A 24,614-nucleotide genomic window follows, 5' to 3' on the forward strand; every position below is an offset into this window, starting at 1 on the left:
CGGCTCTCTGGTACCCGTCTCGCCTTGGTGGGCATTTTTGATTGACAGGCTTGGAATTCTTCTGTGTGCGTAACAGACAACAAGGTCGGTAGGCAAATAAGGGGCAGGTTTGAATGGAAAAGTCCCGGAAAAGACGCGTTGTGATTGGCCAGTAGCTCTTTTGTGCCTATCAAGTTGGACGGGTCAATCAACTGCAGCGGGTGGACGAGGTATATAGCTTTTGTACATACATATAGCTCTACTGTCAGGACTAATTGGAAAACATTAATACAAACCAGAAGTGAAGTTTGTCTTTACCTGAGCAAGTGAGTTCAACAGCCTTGTCAGATTCTGTGTTTCTAGTTGAGTCTGAGGTTCTACAGTCCTGGAGAACAGACTCACTGCCTTCACACTGGAACTCCTTGTTCCATATTGGAGCCTTCACTCCTCCATAGAGCGCCCCCTGGAGGACCAAAGGAGGCCCACATCCAAGCTGCCTACAGACCACCTCTGCATCTTCCTGGTCAAAGTCACCTTCACACACTGAGAGCCACGACTGATCAGACTTCACCTCCACTCTGCCTGAACACAAACTGGTCCCATTCACCAACCTCAATGACTCTGGGAGAGAGAGAGAGAGAGAGAGAGAGAGAGAGAGAGAGAGAGAGAGAGAGAGAGAGAGAGAGAGGTACAGTACACAAATCATGTGATTAATCGTGATTTGAAAATGTTATCGTTCAACAGCACTAATACATCCATACAGTATGTACAATGAATACATACAGCATTTTAATAAGAGGCTGTGAAGGTTACTGTCATTTTTGTTTTACCTGAACAGATGACCTCCAGTGCAAAGGAAGTATACTTCTCAATAGACTGCTTTTTTTATACAATCCCTCTGTGAAGACTCTGACCCATTACATGAATATGTAATTTCCTAAACAGCAGAGCCACAGTTATGCCGTCTACGCAATACAGCTAATGACTTAAAGAGTCATGAAACCCAAAATCACTTTTTCTATAAATATATATTATATAAATCAGTCACTTTTGATAGGGAGAAATAATGATATGGTTCAATTGTCCCATAGGCTTTTGGATTCAGAGCTTTCTGCTGTCTCTGTAGCCATTTGTGAACTTATAGTTTCTGTGTAGAAAATACATATTACATATTTGCTCTCTGCATTCCATTAGTTTGGCGTAGCTTATCTAATTAATATTAACGTTTGTTTCATATAGATTTGTATCAAAGGGGGTGTGGTTTCATCGTACTGACCAGAGAGAAACACCTGCATTCACGTTATTTGGAAACGCACAAGTTCTGGGCAAACAGTCACACTGTGTAGACTGTTTCCTGGTTTTCTCTCTCAAGTCGGACTTTAGGGATAGTTTAGGGTATATATTTTCAATGGTTTTAGCCGGATATATTCAATTTGAGTATTTTAGCCATGACTTGTTGTCTCGTTGTCTCATTCAGAGCCGACACCACCGTGTTTACATGCCATGACCCGTGAGAGAACGCTGTTTTGCGGCTGCTGATGCTAATGTCAAGCATGGAGCAGGGCATGAAAGTGTGTGTGTGTGTGTGTGTGTGTCTGTGTGGTGATCAGTGCGCAAACACACAACGTCCAAATGCATGGAAAGTGACTCGTTGTGAGCTTGTAGATCGGCTATTTTTTTTTTTTTACTTTTATGAGTACCTTTTGAATTCTGGCCGTTTAATTGTACAAGCTCACAACGCCGTCCGGGATTCAAAAGGTACTTGTCAAAGTAAGAAATAGCCGATCTACAAGCTCACAACGCATTGCTTTCCGTGCATTTGGACGTTGTGTGTGCGCGCACTGTCACCACACACACACACACACCAGAGATGGGGACTCGAGTTAAAGACTCGTCACTCGAGTCGAATCGAGTGACACTTTTGGCGACTCGTCACTCGACTCGGACTCGCCCCTCAAAGACTCGAGACTCCACTCGACTCGTGATCATAAGACTCGTGAAGTTCACGAGTCTTAAAATATTTTAAGCACTATAATGCATGACAAGCCCGACAAATATTGTCCTTTCCTTCTCCTTTCTTCTTTCTTTCTTCTCTGGTGCGCGGCTGAGCGCCGCTGTACGGCTGAGCGCTGCGCAAGGACACAGGGGCGACCGGGTTGTTTTTCCCAACGTACTTAAGCGCAACGGTGGGGGCCCAGGAGCGCTTCGCTGTGTTCACTTGGACCGCGCAGAGCGGCCCGTTGGGAAAAACGCAGTCTGTCTCGCAAAGCGTGGCAGACACAGCCGTCTGCATGGACCTTTCATCGTAAGATTTAAATATTAAAACGGCGAAATAAAACACACATGTTTAGCTCATCATCAGCTATTGTACTTCAGCTAACTTGGCATTTGTTTAATAATTTGATAAAATGATAGGATTATCTGTGAGAACCTGCTTATCTAATGTCGGGTTTCTCTCCGAGCGCATCCTCCTCTCGTCTTGTTCCACCAGCTGCAGGCAGCTATAGTCTAATAGCTGAGCTCATTAACCCCCTCGTACTTATTGTTTAAAGCATTAACGTGAGGTTACGCCCCATGCCCTGTAAGCCCTACTGTTACACTGCTAGAGGATTATTAAATTGTTTTTGTATCTGTTGCGCTCGCGCGTATATAGTGCGTCTTTTCAAAAGAGAAGATCTATATCTAGACGCGCCGGTGGATTAATAGCTTGCAACTCTGATTTTTTGGGAGCCTTATAGGCTAAACAATATAAGCCATCTAGTTGATTTTGTTAGGCTTATAGGCTGAACAATAAACCTATAGGCTATTACTGTAGTTCATATAGGTTGTTGTCACTAAATTCTTGCTATTGAATATTATGCTGTATCAATGACTAAGTAATGTAATCAATCCTGACATACTGTCTGCTTATATTAATACAGTAAAAGAGTGATTATGAATGAAACAATCATGCAGTTGCCAGTACATAATTTAATTAATAATACGCCGGTAACTAACGTCAGTGATGTAAAATGTATTCCCACTAAGAGTACACGTCGCTATGGTAACCCGTATCGATACGTTTTACGTAACTGCCATAAAGTGTTATGTTGCATACTGTCCAGCTGGCGGCTGCTTCAAATAGAGAAATTGTGATTGCTTCGCAATTCGTATTAAAAACAACATTTGAATACTGTATAGCTCAAACTCTCTTAGGAAAAGGTTAGTACAGAAAGCTACAAAGGTCTACTAAAAGGATTTAAACACAAGAAAGCACAATGGCTTGTTTACATTGTCATTGAGGTCCTTTCGTACAGCATTCAAAAAAGTGTCAAGCAACTGAAGCAAGTGTGGCTGGCTTTGGGATTATTTTATTAACAAAGAAAGTCGTCGGATGATGATCGGGATTCGGGACGGGGACCCTACTATTGGACATAACTGCGTTGCTTCCAAGGAACTTTCACCGAGGATGGAGGCAGGAGGTCTACTTCAGAGATGTTTCCTGGGGGAAATGGATCCATTATTATTAATCGTGGAACTTTTAACTGCCTCCGTAGCGTGACTGTAAGTACATACATTCATGTGTCTTTCCTAATTTAGCCTGCCATGGCTGCTGCTTTAGCTGTATCTGTGAGTACCGGGTGATCATGATGCGCCATGTAACTTTTTTAGCTGGAGGCTAGATCATTATAAAAAATAATTAAAAAAGATATATATGTATATAAAGACTCGTAACTCGACTCGGACTCGCCACTTAAAGACTTGAGACTCGACTCGACTCGTCCCCCAAACTGCCCAAAGACTCGTAACTCGACTCGGACTCGCCACTTAAAGACTCTTGACTCGACTCGACTCGTGATCACGAGACTCGTGGGCATCTCTGACACACACACACACACACACACACACACACACACACACACACACACACACACACACACACACACACACACACACACACACACAGGTTTGCAATTGCTACTTTGTGGGGACATTACACATAGTCTACTATCTTTGTGGGGACATTCCATTCATTTTGAACCCTAACCCTAACCCTAACCCTAACCCTTAAACTAACCCCTAAACAGCTTGTGGGGACCTATTCATTTGTCCCCACATGGTTTTTTCCTCCGATTGTACTATCTTTGTGGGGACATGAGGTCCCCAAAAAGATAGTATTGCAAGCACACACACACACACACACACACACACACACACACACACACACACACGCACACACACACACACACACACACTACGCAGTCAGAAAATAGCCGACAGTGCTAGTGTCCATCGCTACGGTTCAACGGTTGTCCCTGCAGATAGAACATGCTTGGCGTGCGGTCCACAGAGCACGGAGCACGGCTGGAAGCAGCTCAGACAGCTTGTTTGTAAAATACTTGCACATTTTTACTGCTAAAACTAAGATGGATGAGATGGAAGATGGATCATTTTTACGAGTGCATCTCTCAACTCCGACATGTCTCCTTTCCGACATGTCTCCATTCCGACACTAACCCTATCTCTAACCCTAACCCTAAACCTTAAGCCCATGGGAGTGTCGCCACTCCGACAATAGAAAGTCAATTTCGGAGTGGCGACATGTCGGAATGGAGAGAGCCTCCCCATTTTTACACCTCCAATGGCTGGTTTTAAAATTTGTTTTCGAAATGCAAGGTTCCAGTGGTCATCGTCTGCTAGTCTACCCTCTCCTTGGTGTTTCATTTCCAGTTTACTAGTACAGGTGGGCACATTGATTGATTGATTGATTGAAGACTTTATTAGAAGTTTGCATAGGAAAAGGTACAGTTTCATGACGGTACAGTTCACTGGTACAAGGTCTACTAAAAGGAGATCCATGAAAAGACTACGCTTATTTCCACTGGAAACCATTAAAGTATCTCATATAACATTGGTAAGGCTTTCCACATAAAGGAGTGTGGATCACTAGCATCCTTTAAAATGCACATGGGCGCGTGCACATGGGTGTGTGCACATGACAGCAGAAGCTTTGGCATGAGATCAACTTTGACCAGAAAAATGCACAGAAAAAATGGGGACAGATTCTCCCAAATATGGAGACGACATCATAGATGTTTAACGTCATACACCACGTGACACTGACACAATATGTCCATATACTGAAACAGGTCCATGTATGGGAATTCCCAGATATGGGCTTAATAATGATGGGATCAGGGATCTCCATATGGACATAACAGGGATTGTATTAGTGTGCATGGTTGCCCTAACAGGGCATCAACTGGGAACTACCATGAATTTAATATTGACGTTTTCGGCCGGATAGGCAGGGCGTAAAATGTTTTCTAATTAGTAAGGTTAGACGGGGCTTCGGGCCGGCCCAGTTAGGGCCTGGTATATTTTTGGGCCACTTGAGAACGCTGAGCTGGTCGAGTCATTATTGTGATGTCAGACCAGGTCAGTGCAAATTAAATCTGTCTTGGCCATTCATTTTCATCATCATTGTTGATGTTAGAAGAGCAGGGGTTGTGACAGACAGACAGACAGACAGACAGACAGACAGACAGGCAGACAGGCAGACAGTCAGACATAGCCTGATCTCAGACTCAGCACACGCAGTAGTCTGAAAGCGACCAGAAACATGTAATCAACATTAACAGCTTGGTGAAATCAGCGCGCGCGTGCGTGTGTGTGTGTGCCTTCCTCAGCCTGCCTGTGTGTGTGAACTTTGTTTCAACTGCTGCGCAGATTGGATATTCGTTAGACCCACCCCCACCCCCCGCGCTCATTGGGCGGGCCGAAAATAAATCCCGATTCATGTACTCAGCTCCAGACCAGAGAAAGAGTCCACTCTGAGAGTGGGTGGGGTCTATGGTCTGGAAGCAGGCTAAATCAGACAGGCATACAGACAGGCAGGCATGAGCTGCAAGTTGGCAGCATTGTATTACCTGAACAGATCACTTCCAGTGCGCCCTCGGTATATGAATAAGGCCTATGTTTGACACACTCTCTCAGTGAAGACTCAGAGCCGTCACAGAAAGAGTCAATCCTCCATACTTCTCTTGTAGGAGTGGTCATCCTTACTGTTGAAACAACAGAGCCACAGTCTAACTGTCGACACACGACAGCTGACGATTCCAGGTTCCAGGAGTAGTAAACTTTCACAGGTAGCCACCGGCCATGCTTTGATCCAGGAGAACTAAAGTGTTTTATCTCAAGCATTCCAGCACAGTGATGGGTTCCTCCAACCAACCTGATATCTGTACAAATATGTTATAGTTATTAATATTATTTCCTTGTAGAATAATAATCCAAAACCCATTTATAGTTTGTCTTTTACCTAGGCAGGTGAGTTCAACAGCCTTCTCAGATGAGCAGGTGTTTCTAGTTGAGTCTGAGGTTCTACAGTCCAGGAGAACAGACTCATTGCCTTCGCACTGGAACTCTTTGGTCCACATTGGAGCCTTCACTCCTCCAAAGAGCGCCCCCTGGATGACTGAAGGAGGCCCACAGCCAAGCTCCCTACAGAACACCTCTGCATCCTGCCAGTCAAAGTCACCTTTGCACACTGAGACCCACGACTGATTAGACTTCACCTCCACTCTGCCTGAACACAGACTGGTCCCATTCACCAACCTTACTGACTCTGGGGGGAGAGAGAGAGAGAGAGAGAGAGAGAGAGAGAGAGAGAAAGAGAGAGAGAGAGAGAGAGAGAGAGAGAGAAGTCATCATTTTCCACTTTCATCCTTCTATTCTATTCTTTAAGACCAGACACCACCAGTCCAACACAAATTAGTTCCTTTAATTTAGTGTATGTTAAATATAATAGATATATATGCTATATAAAATAGAATACATAATCCATTCCATTAAAATTTCTATCTTCACTTATCTTCACTCTACTGTAGCTGTGGTTTATCTGTTGAAATACAGAAAAGATAATTATGTCTGTTTTCTTTAGCTATTCTAAATCTGGCATTCACAGGGTGGGAATGCCACTATAGATATTGGCTATAACACATGTACAAATAAAAGGTTTAACACAAAGAACAGATAGAGCAGCAAGTCATTATCGCCTCAGCCAGGCCTAAGGCCATAACCAGGGACGTGTAGAGAATTGAGAGGCAGGGGCTGAAATTTCTAAAGGGGCCTTTTGGTGAAAATATTAAGAATAGCAGACTTCCAAACTCAAAACGCGTCGCTATTAGGTCGACTATTTTCAGTGCTTGATACCACACCGAACAAAGCGTGAATACTGGAGATGTGGCGTAACGGCATGGATTTCTACGCAGAGACAGCAATTCTTTCACCATAAGATGCTGCAATCAAGTTGAGTTTGGACAAGGCAATTCTCATGAATGCTGCCATCAGGTATGGCATGGAAAGAGGGCATTTGCATTTCTTTTTACCACGGTAAAAACTGCATTCATGGTCTGGAGAGGGCACTTTTTACAGACAGATAAAAGGGCAGGGGCTCAAGTCGCCTTTGATGTCTATGTGTGCACGTGCCTGCCATATACTATGTTTTCGCCTGCCGCAATCAGGATGCATTTGACAAGTATTTCTGATTACAGTCCGATTGGCTACGATTGGCTTTCAAAGTTTTCGCGAGAGGCCCATTTTGCACAAAATGCCACAAATCAGACACATTTATCCCACAAAGCTAACATTGCAACCCACTTTGACTTATTCCCCACAATGGCATAGGAATATGCTTCACCAAGAATTTGTGTTGAAACTTTAAGCCATGATAGTAATGATAGAATGGTCTTACCATCGACGCTGACTGGGTTCAGAGTGTTCACCCATATGAAAAGACAGATGAGGAGACGGCTTAGCAAAATTTCATCCATTTTCTTCCTCTTTCAGCAGCACATTAGACAGAACTTCTAAACGCTTCAATGAACGACTCAGATATGCTCTTGTCCCTCCAGCACTGGAGAGGGAGGGAATGAGTGAGTGACCCCGTGGACGTTACGTTATTTGACATGAGGTTGTGACACAAGATGAAGTCAGACGTTTGGGCTGAGGGAGGGAAGAGGGGAATCCTTAACAAATATTTATCATTTGCCTGTTGCTACCCCTAGATGGTCCTCAGAATTACTACAGGGGTCCCTCCAAATCTTTGAGTGATAGAAACATTTGTTCTTCTTTTTTATATGAAACTCTTGAACGCTAGAGTCCTTATTCTGAGAACTTTAGCCAAATTTAGCCAATCTACAAGCTCACAACGCCTCACACTGCGAGGCATTGTGAGCTTGTAGATCGTCTATTTTTGGCAAAGAGGTTTGGTGTAGAGGGGGAAAAGAGTAGACCATGTACAGAGTTGAAAGGTCAAGTTGATTTGTATTGACAAGTGGTTAAATATCTGAAAACACAAATTGACATGAATCCAAAATACACCGATGCTTGTGCTGTCAAACAATGGAACTGTGGAATCTCTGAAAAGGTTTTGGGTGTCCCTGCTTCATCTCTCCAAAACACTACTTCTTGAACACTAATTTATGGGATTTCTTACATTTTTCTTTGATTTCTTCATGAAATTACTGAACAATAAATCATTGCATTTTGTTTTTAATTCATGGGGGAAAAACTGCTTTTTTGGGAATATTTTCAATAATATTAATTAAAAACAAAATGTAGGAAACAGTGGCATAATCCAGCTGGTACAGTAAACATGAGCTTCGACATAAAGTAGGTCAGTAGGTCAGTAGCAGCAGATATACTGTATGTACATGAGGTTAGACATTAAGTTGTGAAAGAGTGTCAGCACAACATAGTGTCGTCAGGTTCACCTGCATTAGAGTTGTCCAAAATGCGGCCCGGCGGCCATTTGTGGCCCGAGGACGGATTGTTTATTGTTGCTCTGATTGAAAATGTCCAAAAGCAGTTTTCCTATGTTTATGTCTGCCTTAATATGCATAACATACCTTCCTCTCTCTCTCTCTCTCTCTCTCTCTCTCTCTCTCTCTCTCTCTCTCTCTCTCTCTCTCTCTCTCTCTCTCTCTCACTCTCTCTCTCTCTCTCTCTCTCACCCTCACTCACACATGCACGCACACACACACGCGCACGCACACACACACACACACGCACGCACGCACGCACGCACGCACGCACGCACGCACGCACGCACGCACGCACGCACGCACGCACACACACACACACGCACACACACACACACACACACACACAGGTCTGTCTATGACTTTCGTCATTATCAGAATTCAATTGAATAAACGCAATGGTTTATTAGTTATAAAGCTTTATTACCCGGCTTGTTTGAATGCTTGATTCTGATTGGTCAACCGTTGAAATCAGAGGTCTGATGTCTCTGGATAACAGACCGCTCCGCTCTATAACAGACCGCTGCTAATCAAAGACTCAGAGCACCTGCTGCAGTCAAGCTGCACTGCATTAATCTTGTGCTGTATCTAACATGTCAGCCATGTAAACAAAGTAAACACATAGCGACATTTAGAACTAAATGTTGTTCTCAAGAATGTTTTTAAAAATATTTTAGGCGAGAAATAGTATCAGAAAATGGATTCTATCTAATCAGCACTTCCTTGTTTTCCAAGGCGACCGTGTCGCGCTGGGGGACGGACGCCCAGCGCAACACTTGTGGAACACTTCTAGCCGTCTGTAAACAAGGAAATACTTTGTTTTGTTTTTAGTTTTGAGTGCTAAATGACAGCTGCCGGCCTGAGACAAATCCTGTTTGGTCCTGAGAAATTACACTGAGAAGGCATGGGTCAAGTCGGCTGGCCAAAACCGGAGCTGCCAAAACCTTTGCCAGTATAGCTTCACATCATTATTCAACAGACTGATAGGTCTGTAGCTACTACAGAGTTGTGGGTCCTTATCTTTCTTCAAGAATACAGAGATCAAAGCCTGGTTTAAAGTATGTGGTAATGTACCCAGTTATAATGCATGGTTAACAGTTTTACTGCCAGATGTTATTATTTATTTATTGGGTCTGGTGCCAGCAAAAAGCAGTTACCTTTGCGACGTTAGAGACAAAGATCTATTCATTTTTTTTTCTTTTTTTTTTCCATTACATAGATGTACTTTGGCCATACTCGCAGTAGAGGGCAGCCTCATGCAAGAATGAATGTGAAATGGCCGCGCTCGTCTGCCATCTGTTCAGACCACTGAATCGCTACAGAGCAATAGATCCAGAGAAAATAACAAGGAAGTGATTTATTACTCCATTGATGCTAACGTGCGGTGGATTTTTGAGAGCAGCGGTACCGGAGATGTATTTACAGTACACGGCGGCGCGACCCCTCATCAGCTTACGGACATCAATTTGGTAAAAGAACGAGCGCCGTATTGGTGCGGCGCCGCCGTGAAAAATGGGGCGAACGGGACTTTTTGTAAAAAGCAATGGGGAAGCCATCAGGGCCAGGGGCTTTGTTACTCTGCATCTGTAAAATGCAGGAAGTGATTTCAGACAAGGACAGAGGCATATCTAGCTGCTGGGATGTAGCCGGGGTTATAGTTGGTAGGTTCAAATTGTTGAGAAAAGAGTCCATAGCCTCAGAATCGGGAGGGGGTTGTGACTTATAAAGATCTGAGTAATAAGAAGAAAATTCGGAATTTATTTTAACAGGGTCAGTGGTTAAATTGTGGGATGAATAATAGATTTGTGAAATTAAGTGTGAGGCTTGTTGGTGTTTCAGTTGGGAAGATAGCAGACGGCTCGACCTGTCCCCATGCTCATAATAGGTAGCTCTGGACTGTTGTAACTGATATTCTGCTTTGCCTGTAGTTATAAGATCAAATTCAGTTTGTAACTGTAAACGTTTAGCTGTAAAGTCTGGGCTTGTGAAACAGCCTGCCTTCTGTCCACCTACAAATTCACACCCACACTTGGAACAGCAGCCCGCTAAGGGAAAGTCATTGCAATTCAACTGTGGTTAGCCTAATATTTAAATTGTCCTACACAAACTGAAGACTGTGATTTAAATACAAATATGTTTTCAAATGTATGGCCTGACCCTGACAACATTATCTTCTTGTTTGCTAAATACATGATGTGTGTCACATTTAATTTGCCACTTGAATGGGTTATCCATAATGTTAACAGAGAAGAGGGGAAACGGCAGACACAGAACCTGTCGCTTTTCAGTGACATCACTGTCTTTACTGCTGTGCTTTTATGAGCGCCCACTTTGAAGATCCCGACTTTTTCAACTACAGAGTGGATTCTCCAGGTTAGTATTAATCCAAAAATAACCTGCAAGACTACATTTGGAAGAAGCGAGATGCGATTATTTTCCAAAAATAAACAGCCTAATTATACATGAGAGACAAGCGTATCTGGGTATTGAAAACCTCAAGGGATGCGTCCATGACGCATGTACCATGCAACCACCTAAACTTAAGATTTCCATTGCTAGCACTTTTGACTCAGAGATGAAGTATAAAGTATAAATAAAGTATATTGTAGGTAGTGTATCAAGATGACAGATATGTCACTTTAAAAAGGCTAAATTAAAGTTGTACTATGTAACTTTTTTTATAAAACAAATCTTAAAATTGTCCTAACTGTTAAATCGCTAAAGTTTTAGAACCCCCAGTCCGTTATTTTCAGCTTCTAAAGCCTTCTCTTTATATGTTTTCTATGAGCCGTGAGGGGGGACGAATTTCGCGCCCAAATTGCGTCATTTGCATCATCTGTAGACGTTGGCCAATCACATCGCAGATCATACACACATGATACACTACCGGCCAATCACATACACTGCCGGGCTCTCTGGTGGGTTTAGGAAACATGCCTTCAGGAAGTACACTGCAGTGTTTACACTGGAGGAGTCTAGCATGCAGCAACTCCCCAACCGCTGCTCCTAGAGGGACACGGGAGACCTCATTGAAATCGTCTCGGCGAGGCTGACGCGGTGGTCTGACGGCCCGGTCCGCGGCGAAAAACCTGCGAAAAACGGCCGAAAAAAGCAGACGCGACCGCGGTTTGCTATACTGCTACAGACCACTAGTTGGGCAACTTACACAGTATAGCTTTAAACTCATGGGACACTTTATTAGAACACAAAAAAAATGTTTTGGCCTCAGTAGTCAACCACTGAAATTATGTTATTTCACGATGCCTCTCTTGGGATTGCATTGGCAGCTGCAGTGCACCATTCTTCCTTACCCAAAGTGGGGCCGCTGTCACAATAGGGGGCGTGAATTTGTAGGTGCCCGTGTGTCTCTATAGGGTGTGCCAAATGTAGTTCTAAGAGTGGCCATTTCTTGGGTCAACACAGCCTTACACAGGTGTTCTGATTGGAGTAGAGCATTAGTTCTATGCAATCAAACAACTGTACAACTGGTACAGCCTTGCTGGGGCACATTGGATATTGTAGCCACATTTTCATTCCGTGGTGCGGTAGATGGGGAACTTTTAAATCAGAAGGCCTAAATGGAAAATACATTTTCGTGTTTCCCAAGTGTGGCCAATGGCATTTCTGACAAAGATATCCAAACTCTAGTACAGTGTTTCTGAACCTTTTCAGCCGGTCCCACAAAATAATATTTTTTGAACTGGGGACCCCCCCAACCAGACAAGCAGTTGGAATGTAGGAGTTGAGACATTACATTTAGTAGTTGGACAAATTGCAGATACAGTACAAGGCTCACAACACCTGCAAGCTCATTGATTGCCAGTTTTGCCAATATCGTTGGACAATTTTGTCCAGTTTTCAAAGTACAGTTTGTTGAATACGTTTGTTGTTGTAATGGTAATTTTTTTTCTGAGACATTAAAAAGATCTTAAAAGTCCTTAAATCAAATCAAACCTTTATTTATATAGCACATTTATTACACATAAGCATTGCTCAAAGTGCTGTACAGGTAGCCTCGCAACAGCCAGACTCTAGCACATTGGTGATGACGTAGCTCGGGATGGCTTGCGAGGCTACTGTACAGGGTGCGCATCAATGAAAAATCAGGCATGTAAAACAATCACCATTAAAGCAAAAATAAAAACATTGTAAAATAGAGCATAAGATATGAGGAGAACATTAAAAGCCAGCGAAAATAAGTGTGTTTTAAGAAGAGATTTAAAAACACCACTGGACTGAGCGCTTCGAATTGCCAGAGGAAGGGCGTTCCAGAGAGCGGGGGCAGCAGCAGAGAACGCACAGTTAAACCTGTAGTCAGGGAAAATAGTAACTAATTACCGTTACTAGTTACTTCATTTCAAAAGTAACTCAGCAGAACAAAAACAGCAGATGTACAAGCTCACAACGCATCGCTTTGTTCTGCCTTGTGAGCTGGTAGATCAGCTATTTTCACTATTTCTTAAATATTTGTGTTCTAATTTATGGAATTTCTTCGATTTTATTGATAATCTATTCATCGATTTTATTTTTAATGTGCAAGTAATGTAGGCTACAAAAAAAAAACAATAACAATTTTCCATTTATGAAATAATGTGCAATGCCTTACAAGCAAAAAACTTGAGGGAAAATGAATTACCTTATGACCACAGGAAGTTTAAGCTTTCTTTCTCTAACAACAATATCATGGTTTGATGAGCCTTAACGAAATAGACCCGACAACAGATTTTCCCGCGAGTTGGGAACATGGAGTTATACAGTATATAGCCTAATAGTTCGACGGGACACATGCATGGATTTACAATACGTTGTCAATCATCTCATCAATAACGCACAGCTGTCCAACACTCGCAGCGGAAACGGGAGAAGTCAGCTACTGTAAGTGATCGCATTCTATCATATTGTACCTAGTGCGGGCAATCTGTAGTCATGTTTGCAGTCTGTATGTCTGCACTAGTTTGTTGGTAAAGCACAAACATGCCCAGTGCACCACAGCGCGTCTCAGCGCGGCTCTGTCTGGCATTCGTGTCATTGTCTCCCCTCCCCTCTGCCTGCTTGTGAGTGACAGAGGAAGATTCAGCTCAGCTTTATGTGCATCAAATAACGCAAAAGAACGGAGGAACGCACCGTGTAGTAACGGTAACTGAGTTACTGAATGTAAAATAGAACGCGTTAGAGTACTTGTTACTGAAAAAAAAGAATGGTGTTACAGTAATGGATTACTTTGTAACGCGTTAGTCCTAACACTGTTGAAATTCAGCATCCCTAGGAAAATCTTTGTCAGCTAGGGTAATTCTGGGTCTCATTCACTTACTATACACTATACTATAAGGGGAAAAAATTACTCCCAAAAAAATATGCTTTAAGTGGGATGTGAGGGATCTAACTAGGTGTTTAACCCTTAAGTTCTGTTCAGATTCACTACACCTTCGTTCTGTTCGGGTCATTTTGACCCGGTGGATATTTGGTTTAAAAAAAACAACACTAATATAAATTTTAACTTAACAAATCATCATGATACATTGACTTTGACTCAATACCAAACAATTCATTTCATATATTTGGTAAATGTTTGCATTTCTGCTTTGCTATATCACATTAAACACTGAAAGAGCTAGGCGTTTTTACTGATTTAGCTGAAATCCATGTAAAAAAAACGACTTCATTTAATACTAGGCAATATTGCTCATGCTTATAGGAAGGGGGGGAGGGTTCGGAATGGGGCTTCGGAAGGGGGGTGTTAGAAGTGGGGGTGACTGTGTGTCTGTGTTTTGACATAATACTGTGTATTTCTGTGCTTCCGGGTCAAAATGACCCGAACAGCACTTAAGGTTCAAAAAATATGAGGGGGGTGTAGCATGGGTGTAGTGCAAAAATATTTTTTTTCCATGTTCATCTCAGAAGAATCTTTAAGGCCAGTGAGTTTCAGGTGGAAACATTTTTAACTTCTACCTTTTTTTTCCAAATGAAAATGTAAAACGGGTCAAAATGACCCGAACAGCACTTAAGGGTTAATTATTCTGAATCCATTGCAAGCATTTGTTTTGCACGAAAAATATTCCTTGGGCTAAAAATGGACCCCCATACCACTGTGAAAAGTAATGACTCATCACTAAACCATAATTTTTAGGGGCTATTTTTAGCCCAATGAATGTTTTTTGTGCAAAACAAATGCTTGCAATGGATTCAGAATAATTAAAAACAGACAACTTAAAGCATATTTTTTGGGAGTAGAGACCCAGAATTACCCTAGCTGTCAAAGATTTTCCTAGGGATGTTGAATTTCAATCTTTGTTACTGTAGATATGTTCTAGTAACATATATCCACCTTTACGAACACATTGGTGAAGAAATTGTTTGGTAAGGAATTTATTCCCAGGTTTCTATTAATATTCCCTGACTACTGGACCTAAGGTTCGTTGTGAGAGCGACCGGGAGCAGGCATGTGCACACATAGACATCAAGGGGGGCTTGAGCCCCTGCCCTTTTATCCACCTGTAAAAAGTGCCCTCTCCAGACCATGAATGCAGTTTTCACTATGGTGAAAGAAATGCAAATCCATGCCATACCTGAAGGCAGCATAGAAGAGAACTGCCTTGTCCAAACTCTCCTGAACTTGAACGCAGCATCTTATGTTGAAATAATTGCCCTCTCTGTGTAGAAATCCATGCAGTTACAACACATTTCCAGTATTCGCTTGATTATGCTTAGTTCAGTGTGGTATCACACACCGAAAATAGCAGCGCGACGCGTTGTGAGCTTGGAGGTCTGCTATTTTCAATATTTCCACCAAAAGGCCCTTTTACAAAGTTCAGCCCCTGCCTCTCTAACATTCTCTGCACGTCCCTGACCGGGAGTGACTGGTCAGCGGACCTCAGAGCCCTGCTTGGGCAATAGGGTTTAACGAGCTCTGTGATATAGGGCGGGGCCAGCCCATGTAAGGATTTAAAAGCAAATAAAATAACTTTTAAATTAATTCTAAAATAGACTGGAAGCCCCCCTTTTATTTTATTTTTTTATTTTTATGAAATTAGCTTTTATTCACAAAATGTGATTCAATTCACAAAACCATTCAAATAACATTTGGAAACCCCCAAGCTCGATTCCCCCCAAAACTCTCGGGGCAACCTGATCAGGAGTTCATCTGGGACAAAGCTCCAGAGACCACCAAAGACCCAGCAGAGGAAGAGAAAAAGGTCCAGACCAGGTATTGCCAACAGTAGGCCAACAAGACATAGTTCCACATGTGCTCTTCAACACCGTAGTATAGGAACCGGTTTTATGCCCAAGATGAGTAGACCCGAAAGAAACGGGCCCACCACCCTTCATCTGGTGGGTACGTTTCCCCCTTGGTACGGCATTCTCAATGGCTGCATCATGTGGCGATATCTTTCCAACGCGCTGAAGAGTTCTCGGAATGTTGGGAAGAAGACAAAGTCACATTTCGCTCCAGGACTTGACAAGCGGATCAGCCCATCTGCCTCGGCTGCTGTGCTGTGACCTTTTCTCCACTGCTTTTTGGAGGAGCTGTGAGGATTCCCAAGTTGCTTTGGCCACCACTTTCATTGTTTGGATGACTTGGAGTCTGGAACGCTTGTCCGGTTTTATAACCAGGATCGGCAATTCCAGTGATTGTGGTCCATGTGGGGACCCCCTGGGTGTCCTGACCCTCAGGTTGGGAACCACTGCTCTACTGCTGTGATTGACAGCATAGGTTTGCCCACCACGATGCTATCAGTGTGATTGACAAGCCTCTTTATAATAAAGTCAACTTTCCACTCGTTGGATGAGAAGATGATGAGAAGTCTTTACTGAGCCCCAATATTATATGTTTACTTTCCCATGTTGGATTCATGATTCATCCACAAATGTTAACATCGGAACGAGGAGGAAAGCCCTTTATTCTGCATTTAAACTCCAGGTAAGCTTGAAAATTTCCAGAAAGACTGATGACTGTTTAACACAGTGGTTCTCAACCTGTGGGTTGGGACCCCCAGAGGGGTCCCCAAATTATTTTGACGGGTCCCCAGATGATTAACTTTGTGGTCAAAGATTTTTTTCCTTCACTCAACATTAAACAAACCAATATAAAGTTTAAGTGTATAGAGGATATTTTCACATTTCTAAAGTTAAAGGACTTTTAAGACCCTTTTAATACCTGTAAAATAAAGAATTCAACATTGGCCAAATTGTCAAATATTAGAGGCAGAAATTGTGAAAATAGCCGATCTACATGCCCACAACGGGCATCACAACGGGTGTCACACTAGAACTGTGTTAAACTAAATGTAATTCCTCAACTCTGAGTGCTTGTAGGGGGGGGGGGGGGTCCCCAGTTCAAATATGATTATTTTGGGGGTTGCGGCCTGAAAAGGTTGAGAACCACTGGTTTAACACTGCTCAGGAGCAAAAGTGTTTTATAAAAAAAGGTGTTAAAAAAAAGGTGCAGGCAGAAGGGGAACAAAAGGCAAGCTCAAGATCAAAGATCTTCTCAAATGACTTGTGCAGATCAGTGAGCTTATGATGAGCAGGGATGTTTTAGGAGAACAGGTGAGGAGTCTGCTCACTGGCGACACCTGGTGGCAGAAAAGAGAAAACAGGTCAACCCAACACACAAGCAGACTTTGCGAAGGTGTATGCTGAAACCTTTTGCGTGTTGTTTGGTATGGTCATCCGAAAACAGTTGGTTTCACCAGAACACTGTCTTTACGTCATCAACCAGCCTAGTTCAGAACATTTTAACACTTACACTAGAAAATAATAATCCAAACAAAACTATAGTTTGTCTATAACCTGAGCAGGTGAGTCCAACAGCCTTGTCAGGAGAGCAGGTGTTTCTAGTTGAGCCTGAGGTTCTACAGTCCAGGAGAACAGACTCACTGCCTTCACACTGAAACTCTTTGGTCCACATTGGAACCTTCACTCGTCCATAGAGCGCCCCCTGGAGGACAGAAGGAGGCCCACAGCCAAGCTCCCTACAAACCACCTCTGCATCCTGCTGGTCAAAGTCACCTTCACACACTGAGACCCACGACTGATCAGACTTCACCTCCACTCTGCCTGAACACAAACTCGTCCCATTCACCAACCTCACAGACTCTGGAGAGAGAGAGAGAGAGAGAGAGAGAGAGAGAGAGAGAGAGAGAGAGAGAGAGAGAGAGAGAGAGAGAGAGAGAGAGCGCATACAGAATACAAGTTAAAACATCTTCAATTTGTAAAGATAAATCCTGTTTACAGAACAGAAACACAGATAGAATCATACAGACAACAGTGCAGAAAGACAGACAGACAGACAGACAGACAGACAGACAGACAGACAGACAGACAGACAGACTTGAAAGGTAAAACGATAATTAGATGAAATAAGATACTCAGTATGGCTGTCATTGTTGAAGTCACTGTGTGTGTTACCTGAACAGGTCACCTCCAGTCTCTTAGGGGAACTATCCGAAAGTGCTGTTCCACACTCCATCACTGAAGACTCAGACCCACCACAATGAGAACTAATGCTCCACACAGGTACTTGTTTAGAGCCAGAATGCCTTTCTATTGAAACAGCAGAGCCACAGTCCAGCTGTCTACACACTACAGCTGCAGTTACGGCTGCTGAGTTGTGGGTTGAGTAATACATGGGTCTCCACTCTCCCTGGTGTTTCATCTCCAATCTACCAGTACAGTTGTTGATTCCTCCCACTAACCTGACATGATCAGAGTCTGTACAAACAGAGAGTAAGTGGTAAAAGTAGTATTAAAAAATCATTAATAAATAATATTCACATTCACAATTGCAGTTTGTCTTTTACCAGAACAGGTGAGTCCAACAGCCTTGTCAGGTGAGCAGGTGTTTCTAGTTGAGTCTGAGGTTTGACAGTCCATGAGAACAGACTCACTGCCTTCACACTGGAACTCTTTGGTCCACATCTGAGCCTTAACTCCTCCATAGAGCGCCCCCTGGAGCACCAAAGGAGCTCCACAGTCAAGCTCCCTACAGACCACCTCTGCATCCTGCTGGTCAAAGTCACCTTCACACACTGAGACCCACGACTGATTAGACTTCACCTCCACTCTGCCTGAACACAAACCGGTCCCATTCACCAACCTCACTGACTCTAAAGAAAGAGAGAAAGAGAGAGAGAGAGAGAGAGAGAGAGAGAGAGAGAGAGAGAGAGAGAGAGAGAGAGAGAGAGGGGGGGGGGGGGGGGGGTAGAGGGTCATAGAAAAGGTTCCTTTAACAACAGACAGACAGACCGATCTAGATAGATAGATAGATAGATAGATAGATAGATAGATAGATAGATAGATAGATAGATAGATAGATAGATAGATAGATAGATAGATAGATAGATAGATAGATAGATAGATAGATAGATAGATAGATAGATAGATAGATGATTACTATCATTGATGAAGTCAATAGTTTATTACCTGAACAGATCACCTCCAGTCTTTCATTGACATAATAATAGTCGTCGTCCTTCTCTGATACACACTCCCTCAGTGAATAATCAGACCCCTCACAGGGAACTGTAATCTGCCATCCATCTTTGTTCGAGGCATCAATTCGTCCTGTTGAAACAACGGAGCCACAGTCCAGCTGTCTACACACTGCAGCAGATGTCTTCAGGTTCCACTCAGAACTGACCTGCGCTAGTCTCCACTCTCGCCGTTGTTTTATCTCCAGTGTACCTCTACAGTGACTGGTTCCTCCCACTAACCTGACAGTTTCAGGCTCTGTGCAGAGACAATAGTGTAAGCATTAGGGATGCGAAGATATACCGGTACGGATCGTAATCGCGATACAAACGTCCGTGATACGAGTGAATCGGTTCATTCAGTGTGTACCGGTACAATAGACGGCTGAAATCGTGATGGATCGTAACGTGAGTGACTGGATCGGTAAATTCCGCGATTGTATCGGTTCTTCCATATAGTATTTCATTCTATCCTGTGTTTCCGAGGCGCCTTGAATGCACCATCATCAGCCCAGCGTTCAGCCCCCTCCCCAAGCCAGTCTTTAACGCGAGCTGCGACTCGGACAACATCTGCGCTCTGCATGCAGGCAACCAGGGAGACAGACAGTGCAGCGAAATGAGAGTGAATCAACACAGACGAACTAGCAGCCCCACGGGTTAAAAAGACGCAAGATTAGTAGTACAGTAGCCTACTTAGCTTTATAACATCCAAGTCCGCTGCGCTGATTGTTGTCACAGAGTGGCACAGGCTGAGTGATATGTAATCAACAGCCGTTTCTTAGCGAATCTCCGACGGACAATTGATTGATATTAACTGCACGCACACACACAACAACAATGTTGCTGGGTGTTGTAGGACTACTGCTTGCGTTTAACAAAGTATTTGTCACTGTTCTGCAACTTTCCTGTTTGATGCAAGCAACTCTCACTTTCTCTGCTGCTAGTTCTGCTCTGGGAAAGAAGCCTAATTTATACATCGCAGTACAAGGGTGTCGCACCTAAAATAGCAGACCCTCAAGCTCACAATGCGTTGTGGATGCGACACGCAGTGAGCTTTTAAAACATTTTGGCTATAAAAAAATGCATAATCCTGGATAAAATATAATATAATATATATATATTATATTATATATATTATTATATTTTTCAGGTCAAGGACCCCTTAGCTCAGACAGAGATCAAGCAGGGACCCTCGCTGTAGGCTAGGCATTATAGCCTACTGTATCACACAAATATTTGGCAGGCCCCCTGTAATAACCCTGGATTGGGGTCCCTGACCCCCAGTTGAAGACATATACTAATAATGACATAGGCCTTCTATATGATTAGTTATCAAACAATTCTACAATAGCCAGCAGCTTTGTGTTCTCCCAGAATACTATATGTTTGGTTGTTAGACAGAGCCTAGTACTACAGTGAAACAATAAATTGCCTTGAATTTAAATTTCATACATTTTTAGTCGCTATGTTTTGTAAATTTTGGGATTTGGTCTTGAATCGTGGTGAATCGTGAATCGTATCGCATCGTGTCGGGAACAGGGGTAAATCGTGATGTATCGTATCGGCAGGATTTTAATGTATCGCAATTATATCGTATCGCTGGCAGTGTATCGAGGTGCGTATCGTATCGCGTCAGTGGTCGAGATTCACATCCCTAGTAAGCATACATAGAGGACTTGAGGCAAAAGCGGTGCTAGCAGCATCTACAAGTGACTTCTTATTTAAACACACACACACACACACACACACACACACACACACACACACACACACACACACACACACACACACACACACACACACACACACACACACACACACACACACACACACACACACACACACACACACACACACACACACACACACACACACACACACACACACACACACACACACACACACACACACACCCCACTGTATAAACAGGATCACACAATGATCACACACTCAATAGAGTATACTGTACGGTACCAGCACTGGCGCCTGATTAATAGAGCAAAGGGGAGACATCTGCCGGTCGGGGGAGCCCCCCACCCCCTTTTTTTTTGCTTTACCGTTCGGGTAAGAACACACTCGCTCCAATGGTTCCCGCCTTCCCCCCCCCCATGGCCTGGGCTTGAGGTAAGCCAGGAACCCACTGCAGCGTGTGTGTGTTCTAGCCCCGGACGTTGGAAGAAGACGGAACACTGCTGTGTGATATCTGCTAGTGGTGTGTGGTTACTGGAGTAAAACTCGGAAGAAGTTTTGCAGCGAATATGGTTAACAGAGCGGCAACTTTTGGAATTTGGATGGCTGAGATGGAGGAGGAATTGAGAAGCAGGAATGGAGAAATGGGTGAGTTAATATGAACAGAACTGACTGCCTGGAGTTAGCATAACATAGCCAATGTGAAGCCCCAAAGACACCTGAAAATGACTTAAAGTGATATTTCACTTTCAAAAAAACTTTGGTAAATTTTATCATCTAATCAGGCTTTTATGAATACCCTGAACAGTTTTTAATTTGCTTGATTGAATATTTAGATATTTGATGAAAATGTTACCAGGCCCTCCAGGCCCAGGGCCTCTCCCCACACACACACCCATTGTAACTTCAAACTTCATTTTAACCATGACATATTCATTAAAAACCCTCCTAATACGTGAGCAGGCCGTGTTTTTTCGATAACTTTTTTTCATTATTCTTTTTCCATTTTCCCAAATAATTATTAAAAAATAAATAAAAAAAAGTTATCGAAAACTATGAAAGCAAAGCAAAATAAAGTTTATCTAGGAAAATGGATGAATGAAGATAAAGTCGGACCTGTACTGTAGTCTAGGGGATAATTAGTCTAGGGGATAATTAGTGTGGTTGCCCTCCAGCCCATAGACCCGCCCACTCTCTGAGCGGACTGGTTCTCTTGGTCTGGTGTTGTCATATGACGCTGAAGTTTCTTTGGTTTATTCAGAACCAAACCAATGAAATCAATGCAATTCGGAGGAGAGGGTGGGTCTAACGAGAGAGCAAATCAGCAGAAACAGAAAATCAACAGAAACAGTGGAGTTCTTAATTGTTGCTCCTGGTCTCTCTCTCGTCTCTCCAAGCAGCATTCCTCCCTCCCTGCATCCCACCCCCCATCTCAAGACAAGTTAGTAGGAAGGAATAGCCTACCTGTAACCTCCACTGCGGTAATTGATTGAGTCATACAAGTGTCAATAGCTCGTTAGTGATCTCTCTAATCAATGAAACATCAAAGACAACGACCTGTTTGATGCCTGTCATAGAGGGGAGAGGGGAATGTTTTTGTGTACACACAAGTCAAACACAACCCCTCCCACCAGATCTCTTGTGATTAGGAATTACAAATGCCCTCCCCTTTGAAATCTCTTACAATGGGGACAATGTCAGAGTCAAGCTTTAGCTCTGCGTCTGAAATCAGGCTAGGGGTAACCACACTAATGTCCCCTGTTGTGGCGGATATGCATGGTGATGTCTGTTGTTTTACTTGAAATTACATGATCCATTATCCTCAAAAGAGAAACCGTGGCTGGTGAGCATAGGGATTCAGGGAAGGTCCTCCCTCGCTGCACATTATACATTATTGGAAGCGCCCCAAACCACCCGCCAATAAAGTGCTGGCAGCCTGGCATTATTTATTTGTTTACTCTGGCAAAGATTGAGTTAATCATGGAAAATAAAACATATTAACACAACCATCATCCGTTCATAATAAAATAATGAAATCATATTTACCTGAGCAGGTGAGTCCGACAGCCTTGTCAGGTGAGCAGGTGTTTCTAGTTGAGTCTGAGGTTCTACAGTCCATGAGAACAGACTCATTGCCTTCACACTGGAACTCTTTGGTAAACATTGGAAACTTCCCTTCTCCATAGAGCGCCCCCTGGAGGACTGAAGGAGGCCCACAGCCAAGCTCCCTACAGACCACCTCTGCATCCTGCTGGTCAACATCACCTTCACACACTGAGACCCACGACTGATCAGCCTTCACCTCCACTCTGCCTGAACACAAACTAGCCCCATTCACCAACCTCACTGACTCTGGAGAGAGAGAGAGAGAGAGAGAGAGAGAGAGAGAGAGAGAGAGAGAGAGAGAGAGAGAGAGAGAGAGAGAGAGAGATCAATAACAAACACAACAATTCACATTGCTTCCTTTTACTTCCTTTTTAAGTGTAGGCCTACATCTTTTGTTTCAGTTCTGAGAGCATCCTGTTTCCAGCATTAAAGGAGGTGTTAAGCCCAAAACATTTTGGGAGATGACAAAGAGACCGTTTTTGCTGCAGGGAGGGTCAGATCTCAGAACAGGGGCAGCAATGAGTGAAATCCACCAAAACAGATAGGGGGGTGTATGAGAAAATACACATGGGGGGGGGGGGGGGGGGGGGGGGGTTGTCATGTTTTGGTCTGAACGCCTCCTTTAAGTCAGAGAGTGAGAAAAGCACAAATCAGAAATGATTGATAGACAGACAGACAGAGACAGACAGACAGACAGACAGACAGACAGACAGACAGACAGACAGACAGACAGACAGAGACAGACAGACAGACAGACAGACAGACAGACAGACAGACAGACAGACAGCATTTGTGTTACAGTACCTGAGCAGATCACTTCCTGTCTAATAGGGGTAGAGCCGTAAGCGGAGACAGACGCCACTTTTGCACACTCCATCAGTGAAGACTCAGATCCAACACAGGAAAGTGCCAGACTAAGAGTCAATTCAGACGGAGTATAGTTTAGGTCTGCGTATGGATGAATTCTCTCTCTTGAAACAACGGAGCCACAGTCCAGCTGTCTACACACTACAGCTGACGCCGCCAGGGTCCATTCAGCCTCACCGTTCAGTGCTCCGTAATCTCCTTCGTGATTTATCATTAGCCTACAACACCATTACAGAGACTGGTTCCTCCCACCAACATGATATCACGAGGATCTGTACAGAGACAAAAAATAAACAGCAAAAGGTTTAAGGGGTTAAAGTGCAAAGTTATAAAGACTATAATGTCTCTCTCACTGCTGTTTACAATATAGTGCTAGAGTTACAGGCTGAGACCTGGAGTGTTAGTGTTAGTTCAGATGCCCACGCCAACACCCAGGACTCGTGCATGTGAGCGTACACACCAAAACATGCACAAGCACTTAAGCCTACTATTACTATGCATTTGATGTATTACTATTGATGTATGATGTATGTATTACAGTCAGTTAGGGTAACTCAGTTAGATCGTGGTAAGATCACTCGTTTTGTCGTTCACCACACACCCCTACCCTACCACCACCTGGATCAATTCACTTTACTCTTATCAGCGCACCTGTGTAATTCTGCGTAATCACCATGAGAGGGCGACAACAGCCATTCAC

General features: G+C 43.4%; 1 protein-coding gene across 1 annotated transcript in view; it reads right to left on the reverse strand.

Moving 5' to 3' along the window:
* Positions 1-23,159: 23,159 nt before the first annotated feature.
* The window catches only part of LOC308286260 (scavenger receptor cysteine-rich domain-containing protein DMBT1-like), a 40,445-nt gene continuing 38,990 nt past the window's right edge, over positions 23,160-24,614 (reverse strand). Inside the window, exons 26-27 of the mRNA XM_080727243.1 lie at positions 23,852-24,186; positions 23,160-23,293 (exon numbers count right to left, since the gene is read on the reverse strand). Coding sequence (XP_080583369.1) covers positions 24,128-24,186 — 59 coding nt within the window. The 3' untranslated portion in view covers positions 23,160-23,293; positions 23,852-24,127. The remainder of the gene's footprint in view (positions 23,294-23,851; positions 24,187-24,614) is intronic.

The sequence above is a fragment of the Nannobrachium achirus genome (genome assembly GCF_963921795.1).
Source record: "Nannobrachium achirus genome assembly, chromosome: 5".
NCBI classification, from domain to species: domain Eukaryota; kingdom Metazoa; phylum Chordata; class Actinopteri; order Myctophiformes; family Myctophidae; genus Nannobrachium; species Nannobrachium achirus.